This window comes from Bos indicus x Bos taurus, chromosome 18 (assembly GCF_003369695.1).
Source record: "Bos indicus x Bos taurus breed Angus x Brahman F1 hybrid chromosome 18, Bos_hybrid_MaternalHap_v2.0, whole genome shotgun sequence".
Lineage (NCBI taxonomy): Eukaryota > Metazoa > Chordata > Mammalia > Artiodactyla > Bovidae > Bos > Bos indicus x Bos taurus.
In genome coordinates this window covers 10554797-10567568 of record NC_040093.1, presented here as the reverse complement: position 1 = coordinate 10567568, position 12772 = coordinate 10554797, and the positions used below count along the sequence as shown (strand labels likewise).

At 56.9% G+C, this 12772-nt stretch overlaps 2 protein-coding genes across 15 annotated transcripts; one reads left to right on the top strand and one right to left on the bottom strand.

Moving 5' to 3' along the window:
• Window positions 1-788: 788 nt before the first annotated feature.
• Window positions 789-4629, bottom strand: RPL18 (ribosomal protein L18). The gene is made up of 7 exons (XM_027515255.1): window positions 4529-4629; window positions 3216-3302; window positions 2748-2855; window positions 2124-2222; window positions 1532-1655; window positions 1330-1399; window positions 789-906 (listed from the first exon to the last, which is right to left on the bottom strand). Exons 1-7 carry the CDS (start codon window positions 4529-4531, stop codon window positions 831-833), a joined length of 567 nt encoding a protein of 188 aa, XP_027371056.1. The 5' UTR covers window positions 4532-4629; the 3' UTR covers window positions 789-830.
• Window positions 4630-4750: 121 nt separating this feature from the next.
• SPHK2 (sphingosine kinase 2) lies at window positions 4751-12757 on the top strand. Of its 14 annotated transcripts, none has more exons than XM_027515235.1 (7): window positions 4751-5058; window positions 5915-6091; window positions 8812-9280; window positions 10077-10226; window positions 10375-10469; window positions 10560-10675; window positions 11066-12750. In XM_027515235.1, exons 2-7 carry the CDS (start codon window positions 6053-6055, stop codon window positions 12156-12158), a joined length of 1962 nt encoding a protein of 653 aa, XP_027371036.1. In that variant the 5' UTR covers window positions 4751-5058; window positions 5915-6052; the 3' UTR covers window positions 12159-12750. The 14 variants fall into 14 exon arrangements, with proteins under 14 accessions (XP_027371036.1, XP_027371039.1, XP_027371037.1 ...); XM_027515238.1 differs by having other exon boundaries at window positions 4751-4945; window positions 5937-6091; window positions 11066-12261; XM_027515236.1 differs by having other exon boundaries at window positions 4751-4945; window positions 11066-12261.
• Window positions 12758-12772: the final 15 nt, after the last annotated feature.

Sequence of the window (12772 nt, the reverse complement as noted above, 5' to 3'; positions counted from 1 at the left end):
TAAGGGGCTCATCCCAGAGGCTGGTCTGTAGAAGGGTTGTCATTGAGTCACAAAGTCATGTCCCACTTCTTTGCATCCCCAGGAACTGCAGTTATGCCATGCTTCCCCATCCTTCACTACCTCCCAGTTTGTTCAAATTCATGTCCATTGAGTCAGTGATGCCATCCAACCATCTCATCCTCTGTCGCCCCCTTCTCTTCCTGCCCTCGATCTTTCCCAGCATCAGGGTTTTTTCCAATCAGCCATTCACATCAGGTGGCCAAAATATTGGAGTTTCAGCTTCAGCATCAGCCCTTCCAATGCATATTCAGGGCTGATTTCCTTTATGAGTGACTGGTTTGATCTCCTTGCTGTCCAAGAGACTCTCAAGAGTCTTCTCCAGCACAATTCAAAAGCATCAATTCTTTTCAGCACTCAGCCTTCATGGTCCAACTCTACAGTCATACATGACTACTGTAAAAACCATGAAAGCCACTCAGTCATATCTGACTCTGCAAGCCCATGGACTGTGGCCTGCCAGGCTCCTGTCCATGGGATTTCCCAAGCAAGAATACTGGAATGGGTAGCCATTCCCTTCTCCAGGGGATTTTACCGACCCAGGAATCAAGCCCAGGTCTCACGCTTTGTAAGCAGATTCTTTACCATCTGAGCCACGCTTTGACCGTACAGATCTTTGTTGGCAAAGAGAGGGGCATGGCATCCACTGCCCAAAATGATGGGCTTCTCCTTGAGGGCTCCAACCCTCTCCCTCCCCCCTACTCCATTCCCCAATAATATACAGAAGACTGTTAGCATCCAAAATCTTTTTAATAACACGGTAGACTCTCGGGTTAGTTTTTGTAGCCACGGCTGGCTCGTCGGCCTCTGGCACGCTCGAACTTCCGGCCCTTGGAGCGGACGTAGGGTCTGCAGGGAGAGAAGGGGCCCATGTTAGAGAGTCAGGGGCTGCTGGGGCCTGCCAGCCAGTTGGGAGTTGAGAAACATCTGCTCTAACAGAGCAGCACGGGGACACCAGCAGAGGGCCTCACTCAACTGAGGCAGGATCAGCAGGAAAGCCTGGCAGCGCAGGAAGCCAGTGGCCAGGAGTGGCTGAAGGGCCTCCACTAGGCCCTGGGGGTGTCAACCAGGGCGCCCCAGAGCTGGACAAGATGCAGGCCCCACCCGAGGGGGGACAGGCCCTGAAGAACCCACACCAGTGATGCTGGCTGGGCAGGAAGCTCAATACCCAAACAACAGAGCTTTAAGCAAAGCCATGAAGGAAAAGCGGAGATTCTAGGCTGACAGAAATAGCTGGAAGCATGGCGAGGCCGACGTGCAGGGTATACTCACTTGGTGTGGCTATGCGGGGTTCCTGGGGCCTTGCCGAAATGCCTGTACACCTCTCGGCCCTTACGAGGACCTAGGGAAGGGGAGGAAGGGGTGGCTCAGGCTGATCCGGGCTGGGGTGTGGGGGAGGGCTGTCCCTGACCTCCCAGACCCAGAAAGGGAAAGGCTGCAGGAGCCCCATGGCCCGGCCCCTAGAGCCACTCACCAGAGAGGAGGACAGTGCCACAGCCCTTGGGGGAGTCCAGGGCCAGCTGGTCGAAGGTGAGGATCTTGCCCCCGGCCTTGAGGATGCGACTCCGGGCGCGGCTGCTCACTCGCAAAGCACACACCTAGGGGACAGAGGACGGGCGAGGTCAGAGCCCCCTGGACGGCGACCCAGGAGCTGCTGGGACCTCCGGTCCGCTGCCCAGACCCAGCAGGAGTTCCGGCTGCTTATTCTGCCTGATAACCAACTACTGGAGCCAAACGCCCGAGCCCTAAGAATGCAGCCATTCTTACCAGTTTACATTTAGAAACTCCCCTGACACCACAAACCTAAGCCAGTACACAGGTGAGAAAACTGAAGCAGAGATACTGTGGAAAACTGTCCAGAGATAACAAAGTGGCAGAGTGAGCACCATCAGCAGGGCCTCAGAAGGGGCTTGCCCAGGGATGCCCGCCATCAACACCACCCCCCTGCAATTCAGGCTTCATGCCTGCCTCACCCGGAGGCGAGATGAGCCTCACGGCACCACAGCAGGACAAGGACCTCAGCGTGACCCACACACCGTGCTCCTGAGCCACACCTCCCGACTCACCTTCAGTTTGGGCACCTCCTGGACACGAACATCATCGGTTATAGTCCCCACGACCACAGCTGTTTTGCCCTCCCGGCCAGGAAGCTTCATCTTCCGGATCTGGGATGGGCGCAGGGGAAGGGGGCAGTGATATACACATTAAACAAGTTCCCTCCGGCGCTTAAATCCACCCCACCAATCCAGGCATCCCAAGGGCCAACAGTTGTGCCTCATTTGGGCTAAACCCACCCATGCCACCCCTCTCTAACTACCACAACAAGCCTAATCTCAGGTCCAGCCTGCAGAAACCTCCAAAAAATGTGCAAACAGATCTCTTACAGAAAGCTTTTGATATAGAGGGCTTGCTTTAAGACTTCAAGCCTCAGAAGATTTCATAAAAGACACTGTAAACTGCACCCCTACGCAATTGTGAGGAAGAAAATGAGGCCAAGCCAGTCCAACACTCCCACTATACAGCTTCCATCGGAGGGATCAGAGTTCTGCACCCACCACTGGATGAAGTTAAGCCATAATAGCCAGGCTGCTACCAGAGAGCTCCAAGCCCACCCTTCCTCTCGAAGTCGGGCTCCAGACATGACCCAGTTGCTCCCCTAGGTTGGCTAAGCCCCAGTATCAGCCCCTCACCATCCGGGAAAGAGAGAGCGGTGGCCTGTTGGTGCGGCTCATGAACAATCTCTTGAGGACAACCTGATTGAAGGTGGAGTTGGTTCGTCTGGCCAGGAACCTATACAGCTGGAGCGGAAGAAAAATGAAGAGTGAGAACCCAGGGCAGCCCAGCCCACCCCCTCCCTCCCAGCTTTCTAACAAAGGAGGAAACAGATGATTGAGGCTTTCCCCCATCCCACAGAGCCCTAGGGAGAGAGCTGGCCGAGTCCTGCCCGGCCAGGGACCCAGAAACCCCCCACACCACCCCCAGCTGTGATCAGGCCCAGAGACTGAAAACGCTGGAATCTCCAGCAGCTCTGGGAAAGCAGCAGACTCGTGCCTGTGCTGCAGGCTCCTGCAGGGAGCCTGTGACCGAAACCAGCATGGAGGCCCTGGAAGTTCTGTTTCTGGGGTGGTCTTGATGAGGGGTCTCTGCCCCAACCTCACCTTGACCAACAGCCTCAGGTAAATGTCCTGGCTCTTGGGCTCCTTGCGTCGAACCTTTCGGTCCTTGTTGTGGCGGATGTCAACTCCCTGAAGGGGTGAAGGAAGGAAGACCATGAACCCAACTCTCATTTGGCAGATTCCACATAAACAATTTCAGTTATTCCTTACCTGCGAGAAACAGCTAAAGGCGCAGTCTCTGGAGATAACCAACCCCAGACTCACACTGAGAACAATCTGGGAAAATCACTTAAAACTCCCTGGGTCTCAAGTCACTTTTTTTTTTAAAAAAAAAAAAGAGGGAAAGAGTGCTAATTTTACACAGTAAGCTGTCAGCTCAGCACAATGACCTTAATAGCACCCCTATTAACTCAAATTTTTAGTTCTTTAGCAGCTATGTTTTTCAAAAATGTAAGTACCATTTAACCTCTCAACGCCTGTTTCCACACGTGGAGCGTTATCAGAAACACTTAAACCGAGGATGACTTTAAGTTATCATAAAAGCAACGAGCCTTTTTTTCAAGTCCTCTGTACAGAACCAGTCTTAAAACGACTTTTCAAGCATTATCTTCTTGACTCCAGAAACCTGAGCAGGTCCTTTCCCACTCTAGTGCTAAGAATGCTGAAGGAGGCCCACAATTTCCACCACAGCCTCTGCCTGCTCTCCTGCAAACTTCTTAGACTATGTCACGAATTGTAAAGAACGACTTGTTAATAGCTCTCATTCATCCAGCATTTAGGTATGCAAAGACCCTTGGTGAGCACTTTCTGTGAGCACTTTTTACCCAACTCACATCTTTGAAACAAAATTACTGGATCTCCAAATAACAGATAAATGCTTTCCAGTCGCAGGGAATGCAGAGGGTAGGGAATTTAATCTCGAACGGAAGCCCGCCTGGCCCCCAAACACGGGCACCAGGCGCTTGACGACACCTTCCACCAGCACCCAACTTTCCAGGCTGGGGAGTGACAGAATACAGGGGCCGCACAGACAAGAGTAGCTGTGGAACCAGTTCCTGGGCCCGAATCCTGGCTCCGCCACTTACTGGCACTGTGACCCTGATCATACTACTTAACCTTCTTGCCCCTCAATCTGGTCATCTACGATGGGACCTATATAATACAGGAGTACAGGAAGGGTGGGACACTGAAGAAGCCCACCCCTGGCCTTCGGGCTTCCAAAACAGCTCCCCGTCGCGGGAGTCGCCTCCTTTGAACACCCGTGAACCCCTGCCTCCCTTTGGAACGTCCCCAGCCCGGGGCCGCAGTGGATGGCAGCGGATGGTCGAGCCCAGGACGCCGCAAAGCTAGCTCACCATGATGGCGCCTCCTCCTTAGCCAGATCCGGAAAGAGAAAGCAGATGCGCGATGGGCGGGGAAAGCCTTCAGCGTATTGCGCCTACTTGACATCACTTGGGCGACGGGGCGCTCTACTATGACTCACGCCTCTCTATGGTGAATCAGAAGGCCAGCTAGATGGGCGTTTCCGGAATTGAGTGGAGGAGCATCTAAAAGGGAACCAAGGGCTGCTCCAAGGACGGAAGGACCCGCACGTCGGGGGCCTCTCTAGCCCTATCCACGCCCTGTTCTTTATAGTCTTCCGGAAGAAAAGGCTCTCGGAGCGAGAGAGATGTCGCGCGGAGCTAGTAAGTGGCGTCGCGCGGTGACGCTCTGGCCCGACGCCGACGGCCTCTCTGTGGCTCCCGGAGGACCCAGAGAGCCGAGTGTTAGAGGTGAGGAGGCGGAGCTGTCTGGCTAGTCTGGACCTCGGGAAACCTCTGACCTCAAGCTTTGGGCGTTTCCTCAAGAGGCTCTCCTCTGTCCTATTGCTGGCTGCACCTCTCAGGTGAGGCTGCAGCTCGGGAAGTCTTACTTGATATGTAACCCAAGATCATCTTGCTGCAGCTTCGTTTGTGGCATCCCGTATTTCCAGTTTTTAGGTTCACCTTCTCCCTCTGCCCTTAGATGGCCCTTCCCTGAACCCTACTTGCCCCTGCCATCGGGAGGCTGCTTTTCCCAGTGGGAAAGATTCAGGTGGTCCAGCGTGTTTCAGTTTGAGGGATGTGCACGGTTCTGGAGCGTAGAGGAGGCAAGCTGAGGCCCCCCGGGCTTTGGGGATGGGGTGTAGAGAGGGGATGGGTAAAAAAAGACTCCTGAAAGAGAGGGGAGGGGAGCCTTAGAGGGAGACAGAGATTCCAAGAGGAGGAGGAATGGAGACCGAGAAGGGGAGTGGACAGAAAGCTGAGGTGATGAATTGGTGACCCAGGAGAGTGAGAAGACCTAGAAAGAGGGAAGGTGGAGATCCAGAGAGGAGCAGAGACATAGAAAGATGGTGACATCGTTTGTAAACTAATTCAGTTCGTGGCTTTGCTGTTAATCCTTACTAATGGCGTGACCTTGGGCAAGTCGTGTAACTTCTCAGTGCCTTGCTTTTTTTATCTGGAAAAGGAGGATGATAGTAGGCCTGGCACATAGAGTGTTTTGGAGCATTTCGTTTAAAAATTAGTTTAAAAGCTCAGGACAATGTTTGGTTCATAATAAGTGCTTGCTAAAAATTAGTATCTATTCTTGTTATTGACTTTACTGGATGGGACCAGATGGGCTGGTTGGGGCAGTAATGAAACTTCTTCCTTGTGGAAGCCCTGCCTCCAGGGCCTGTAGTATTCCTATAATAGCTTGGCTTCCTTTACTTTGCCCTTCAGGCTCCTACTTACTTCTTCACAGAGCCACAGACCAAACCTGCACCATAAGCCCTGACTCCTTGCCCATACCACCCACCCATGGCCTCCGAACCAGGCCCAGCGTCTTGCTGACATGGTAACACAGTGGAGGACCAGCAGATGAATGGAAACCTTGAAGCAGAGGAGCGGCAGGACCAGGTAAGGGTCTATGTGAAAGTCAAGATAACCAAAGCACGGGACAGTTTTCTTCTCCTTGTCCCTGTGTCCCTGTGTCTTTGAGTCTCAGCCTCTTTGATCACTGTATCTTTCTTTTTCCTGGAGCCCTAAGCACACACACTGTGTTTCTCGGTCTCTCCATCTTACTGGGTGTCTGTCCCTCTCTCAGGGTCATTCTTTGGCACATATTATCTGGTGCTGTTGCTGTTTTCAGTTGAACACTAGGTACATTGTTTTGCAGTGAATGAACTTCATCCTCCATTTATCTCTCTGTAGCAAGCTCAGTCCCTGTCTCCTTCAGCATGTGTCTTTCTATCTACAGTTCTGTTTCTAGATCACCTGATATTATTCTTGCCTTATTTCTTTCAGTTTCCTCATGTCTTTGCCTCTCTATGTCTCTTTGTCAACATGTTTGCTTTCTGCCTCTTGGTCTCAGTTCCTCTCAGCCTCCAACATTCTCTCCATCCCTCACCTTTGACCGAGATACATATCTCTCTCAGATACTGTCTCTCCCATTCTCTTTCCTGTCTTGCCGTTTCACTGGGCAAATATTTATGCCATGATGTCCCCAGTTTTTGCCCAAGGTAAACAGTTTGTGAATTAATGAGCCTCTCCTTCCTGGATTTCATTCCAAAAGTGTCTGTCCCCATCTCTCTATGTGTCCATCATTTTCTGGGTTTTCTTATGTCCTTACCTTGCACATTCTTAATTCTGTTGTCTTTGTTTGTTTATATCTCTTTTCTGCTCTATGTCTAAGTGTGTTTCTGCCTCTGCTGCTTTTTTACTGTTTTTGCATATCTCTGCTCTTTGTTAGATGTGTTAAGATCATTCTCTATCTGCAGTTAAAGACCTCCTCCCCCACGCCCCCTTCTCTTTTATAAACTCAAAGAATGGGACAGGCCCACGTGCCCTCAATAAAGATGGCGACAGTGGCGCTGGCCATAGGACCGTGTAGCCGCCTCTGCTGCGCCTGTGCCCTCACCTATAATGGCGGCTGATCTCGCGAAAGGCGATACCCCGCCCAGTTCTCCAGCGCTTCCGCGGCAAGCCCTTGCGCAAAGCTCGCAAGTCGACTGGTCACGCCCCTGCACGCTCTCACTGGTGCAATTCAGGCCGGCCGCGCGGCCATTGGCTGAGCGGATGCACACCCTCCCCCCCCCCCCCCGCCCACCCCTGGGTCTGGGGCGGACAGTTGACGATGACTAGAGGGGCTGTGTGAAGGACCACCCGGCATGTGAGGAGGGCCCGGGGCCGGGACATGGGCCCAAGTCAGGAGGACTCAGGGACCAAGAGGAACCTATACGCAGGCCCGAGACAGGGGTACTAGTGGTGTGGGGTGGAGATGGAGAACCAGAACCAGGACTGAGAGATCCAGGAATGAAAACTCAGGTCTGGAGCCGGGTTCTGGAAATGGGGTGGGGACGAAGGCCCGGAACCCAGGGAACCGGAGACAGAGACTTAGGCTTATTGATTGGGGGGAACCTATGGATGAAGACCAGGCCAGCAGCCTGGGGACCTAGGGACAGAATCGCAGGCCAAGGACTGGGGGAGATCTAGGGCTCCGTGCAAACTGATTTAAGGTAAGGGGAGGGGGCGCGGTCAATGCAAGTTTATGGGTGAACCTTGAAGAACCCCCCTGGGTCGGAGACAGAGGTCACTCCTAAGAGTGAGTCCACAGATGGGGGTGTGTCTGGGGCAGGTCTGGGCCTGGGGTAGGTGAGGGGCAGAACTGATAGGTGACTGGGTGGGCGGGGCAGTGGGGAACAAAGGTGAGCAGGAAGGAGGAGGCAGGAACTGGGCAGAGGGCAGGGGGAGGGATCTCAGGCCCAGCTCCCAGTCTCTCCCTGGAGAGCAGGCGGCCAGACGCCCAGGTCAGTGCTTGAGGTTCACCTCTTGGCCTCTGTCCCTTGCAGGTTCCCACATGTGGCTCTCCCTCTCCAACCCCTTAGTTCCCCCATGTCACACCCTTTCTCAGTCTTTCCAGGTACTGCACCCCCTATCTCCTGCCTCTTGTGTGTCTTTCTCTTCACTGTTGTCTTTCTGATCCTCGGTGCACCTCTGGGCCCCTACACTCTTCCTTGCTCTCTAAATATCTTTCATTGTATTAGGTTTCATCTCACTGAAGCTGTTTGTCTCCTCTCAGTGTTTCTCTGGCTCTCAGCCCTTGTCTTCTGTGTCTGAGTGTGTGCATGTGTGTCTGCTCAGTCGCTCAGTCGTGTCTGACTCTCTGTGACCCCATGGACTGTAGCCCGCCAGGCTCCTCTGTCTGTGGAATTCTCCAGGCAAGAATACTGGAGTGGGTTGCCATTTCCTACTCCAGGGGATCTTCCTGACCCAGGAATTGAACCCCCACCCCTTGTGTCTCCTGCACTGACAGGCGGACCCTTTACCGCTGAGCCACCAGGGAAGCTCCATTGGCATGTAGTATTGAATGATTATTGGGGGAATAAAGGAATGAATCTTTGCGTGCCTGGGTACGGACCATGCCAGATGCTGGCCCTCTTGTCCACCTGGCCTCTGCCCCGTGTCCTCAAGAGTCTTCCCACACTCTGTCTGGGCCTGTCTCCCTCTGGTGCTTCCGTCTTGCCTGTTGGCACCCCTCGCCTCACTATCTCCTCCTGTCCACAGGCCCTGCCCGTGCTCCCCTCTGCCCACCACAGGGCTCCTGGACTCTGACTCCTGCCCTCCTTCCTCTCCCACAGAGGCCAGAGCAGGAGCTGACCTGGAGCTGGGGCTACCGGCCTAGAAGCGCCCTGGACAGGGTCAAGGCCATGGCCCCCCCACCGCCACTGGCCCCCAGCACCCCACTCCTGCATGGCGAGTTTGGCTCCTACCCAGACCGCGGCCCACGCTTCGCCCTCACTCTCACACCACAAGCCCTGCACATACAGCGGTTGCGCCCAAAGCCCGAGGCCCGGCCCCGGGGTGGCCTGGTCCTGCTGACCGAGGTCTCAGGCTGCTGCACCCTGCGGAGCCGAAGCCCCCTGGACTCAGCAGCCTACTTCTGCGTCTACACCTACCCCAGGGGCCGGCGCGGGGCCCGGCGCAGAGCTGCACGCACCTTCCGGGCCGACGGGGCAGCCACCTACGAGGAGAACCGCGCTGAGGCCCAGCGCTGGGCCACTGCCCTCACGTGTCTGCTCCGTGGACTGCCACTGCCTGGGGACGGGGGTGAGGCACTGGGCAGCCTCTCTGTCCTAAGGCCACCTCGGTGTCTCTGCGGCTCTCCCTCTGTGGGCATCTCTGTGGCTCCTTTTCTGTGTGTCTGTCTGTGTGATGTGTCCCTCTGGCTTCGTCCTGAAAGAGTGATATACAGACAGGGATGGGCTACAGAAGGAACAAAATCACAGGCAGAGAAGTCATGTTTGCTGCTCTTGCAAGATTTCAGTCTGTTCCCTTCCCCTTCCCCCCCGGGTCCTGACCACAGATGAATCAGAGGCTCCTGGGCTGGTGAGAGCAGCCAACTGAGACGTGTTCCTGGGCCTGGAGATGGCATCTCATCCAGCTCTGGTTGGGGGGGCGGGGTTGGGATCAAAGAAGGCTCTCGGGCAGAGACCGCCACCCAGGGTACTCAGATGGCACAAGGAGGTAAAGGTTCCGTGGTCCCCAGGTGGTGGGTTTCCTTGGTCCTGACCGCTTCCCACAGTGGAGTAACCTGACCCGGGGCCCAGGTGTTTGGGGGTGTGGAAGGTGGAAACAGCTCTCCTCCTTCCTCCCTCCCTCGAGTCCAAAGGGCACTGGGATTAGACTCCCCTGCGCTGCCTTTGTCTCCTCACCTGGGGGTGGTGGGTGCACGGGGCTGTACACCTGGGCCTGAACGGGTGAGGCCTGGGAGGAAAAAGCTGGACTTGCAGGTTTTGATGCCAGCCTTCCACCAGAGCTCCACTGGGGCTATTTGCAGTTACTGTTTCTGAGGTGAGGGGCCTGGGTCCCTGACCTCTGTAGACTCCTTCCCCTCTCTCTGCAGAAATCACCCCGGACCTCCTGCCTAGGCCGCCCCGATTGCTCCTATTGGTCAATCCCTTTGGGGGGCGGGGCCTGGCCTGGCAGTGGTGTAAGAACCATGTGCTGCCCATGATCTCCGAAGCGGGGCTGTCCTTCAACCTGATCCAGACAGGTAAGGGCAGTGTCAGGAGGGAGGTGGGAGCTGGGGGCTAGGGGGTTGGGGGAGTCCGGGGGTTGGGGGTTGGGGTGGGGTTGAGGGGGTGTGGGGTGGGTTCAGGGGTTGTGGAAGAGCCCGCCTCACTTCTGGTTCCCCACGTTAGAACGACAGAACCATGCCCGTGAGCTGGTCCAGGGGCTGAACCTGAGCGAATGGGACGGCATCGTCACAGTCTCGGGAGATGGGCTGCTGTATGAGGTAGGGCAGGACCACCCTTCCTCAAACCTGAGCCCTGGGGTCTGCGGGGGCCAGGACCAACACCCGGGTGTCCGGTCTCCCACCCTCCAGGTGCTGAATGGACTCCTACAACGCCCCGACTGGGAAGAGGCTGTGAAGACCCCCGTGGGCATTCTCCCCTGTGGCTCGGGCAATGCGTTAGCAGGAGCCGTGAACCGGCATGGGGGGTAGGTGGGAGGAGCCCTGCTGGGATAAGGGGCCTAGTCCATCTGCTTTGCAGCCCTCCCCTGCCACCCCACCCCTCGACATTTTTGCCTGCCTTGTTCCAAGCAGTCTCCCTAGTGCCTAGAACTGTGCCTGGCACACAAAAGGCACGCAGTGAAGGTTTATGCAGTGAAAGAACTGACAGGGAACCTGGCCCAGTAAGAGGAGCCCGCCTGGAGGTGGCCAGATGGCTATGTGTGGGCCCAGGCCTGGTTCCCCGCCGCCCCCACCTTGTCTGCTTCCCTGCCAGTCCGTGTCCCGTGCACGCCCCTCCCCCGCTGGTCTGGGCACGGAGTGTCTCACCAGCCCTGTTTACTCTTTCCTGCTGTGTCTGTCCATGTCTGATTGTGAAGATTTGAGCCTGCCCTGGGCATTGACCTGCTACTCAACTGCTCCTTACTGCTCTGCCGGGGTGGCAGCCACCCGCTGGACCTGCTCTCCGTGACTCTGGCCTCCGGCTCCCGCTGTTTCTCTTTCCTGTCTGTGGCCTGGGGCTTCGTGTCAGATGTGGACATCCAGAGCGAGCGCTTCAGGGCCCTGGGCAGTGCTCGCTTCACGCTGGGCACAGTCCTGGGCCTTGCCACGCTGCACACCTACCGCGGCCGCTTCTCCTACCTCCCTGCCACTGTGGAACCCGCCTCGCCTGCCCCTGCCCATGGCCTGCCAAGGGCCAAGTCAGAGTTGACCCTGGCCCCGGCCCCAGCCCCACCCGTGGCCCACTCACCCCTGCATCGCTCAGTGTCAGACCTGCCCCTGCCCCTGCCTCAGCCTGCCCTGACCTCCCCTGGCTCACCTGAACCCCTGCCCATCCTGTCTCTCAACGGTGGGGGCCCAGAGCTGGCTGGGGACTGGGGTGGGGCTGGGGATGCCCCACTCTCCCCGGACCCACTGCTGCCCTCGCCCCCGGGGACCCCCAAGGCAGCTCAGCTCTCACCCATCAGCGAGGGGGCCTCAGAAATGGCAGCATCCTCTGGGCTCCCACCTCCCACCCCTGGTGCCCCAGTATCCATCTCTGCTGGGGGACCACCTGATCACCTGCTCCCTCCTCTAGGCACTCCGCTACCCCCAGGCTGGGTGACGATGGAGGGAGACTTTGTGCTTATTTTGGCCATCTTACCCAGCCACCTGGGGGCTGACCTCGTGGCGGCCCCCCACGCGCGCTTTGACGACGGCCTGGTGCACCTGTGCTGGGTTCGCAGCGGCATCTCGCGGGCGGCGCTACTGCGCATGTTTCTGGCCATGGAGCGTGGTACCCACTTCAGCCTGGGCTGTCCGTACCTGGGCTACGCCGCAGCTCATGCCTTCCGCCTAGAGCCGCTCACGCCCCGCGGCGTGCTCACGGTGGACGGGGAGCAGGTGGAGTACGGGCCATTGCAGGCGCAGGTGCATCCTGGCCTCGGTACATTGCTCACGGGTCCTCCAGGCTGCCCTGGGCGGGAAGCCTAAAGCCGACCAAGTTTGGGGCCCGCCAGGGGCGGGGCTTACATTCCCAAAGGGGCGGAGCCCGAGCTAGGGGGCATGGCGGGGCTGCTGGAGTTGGCCCGGAAGCCGCACACCAGTCCCTGCCCCAACTCAGGATTGGCGCCCTACCCTAGGGGACCAGAGGTGATGCTGGAGGGTGTCCCGAACTCCAGGGGCTTGGGGTCGGCAGGGTCACGGAGAAATGGGCTCGCCCCAAGGGTAGTGCCTGATCAATGAGGGCGGGGTACACTCCAGGTCCTCGTGCCCTGCTCGTAGAAAGCCAGGTCGGCTGAGGGCGGAGCCTGTCTTAACGCGTCTTAACGCGTCGTCCAGTGACTCGACCTGGAATGTACAGGCCGGGGAGGCCTTAGCTAATTGGCCCCGTCTACTCCGGTGCCTCCACCAAGCTGGCCAATCAGCCCGGGAGGGGCAGGTTCCCCGGGCCGGCGCTCCGATTTGCACTAATGTTCCTCTACCCCCGGGTGGGGAAGTTCGTGTCCTGTCTTCTGTGCGTTCCCCCAGCCCCAATCTTCAAAGCAATTGAAAAGGTCTATGCAATAAAGGCAGTGGCTTCGTTCCTCTCAGGTCCTCGCCCCTTC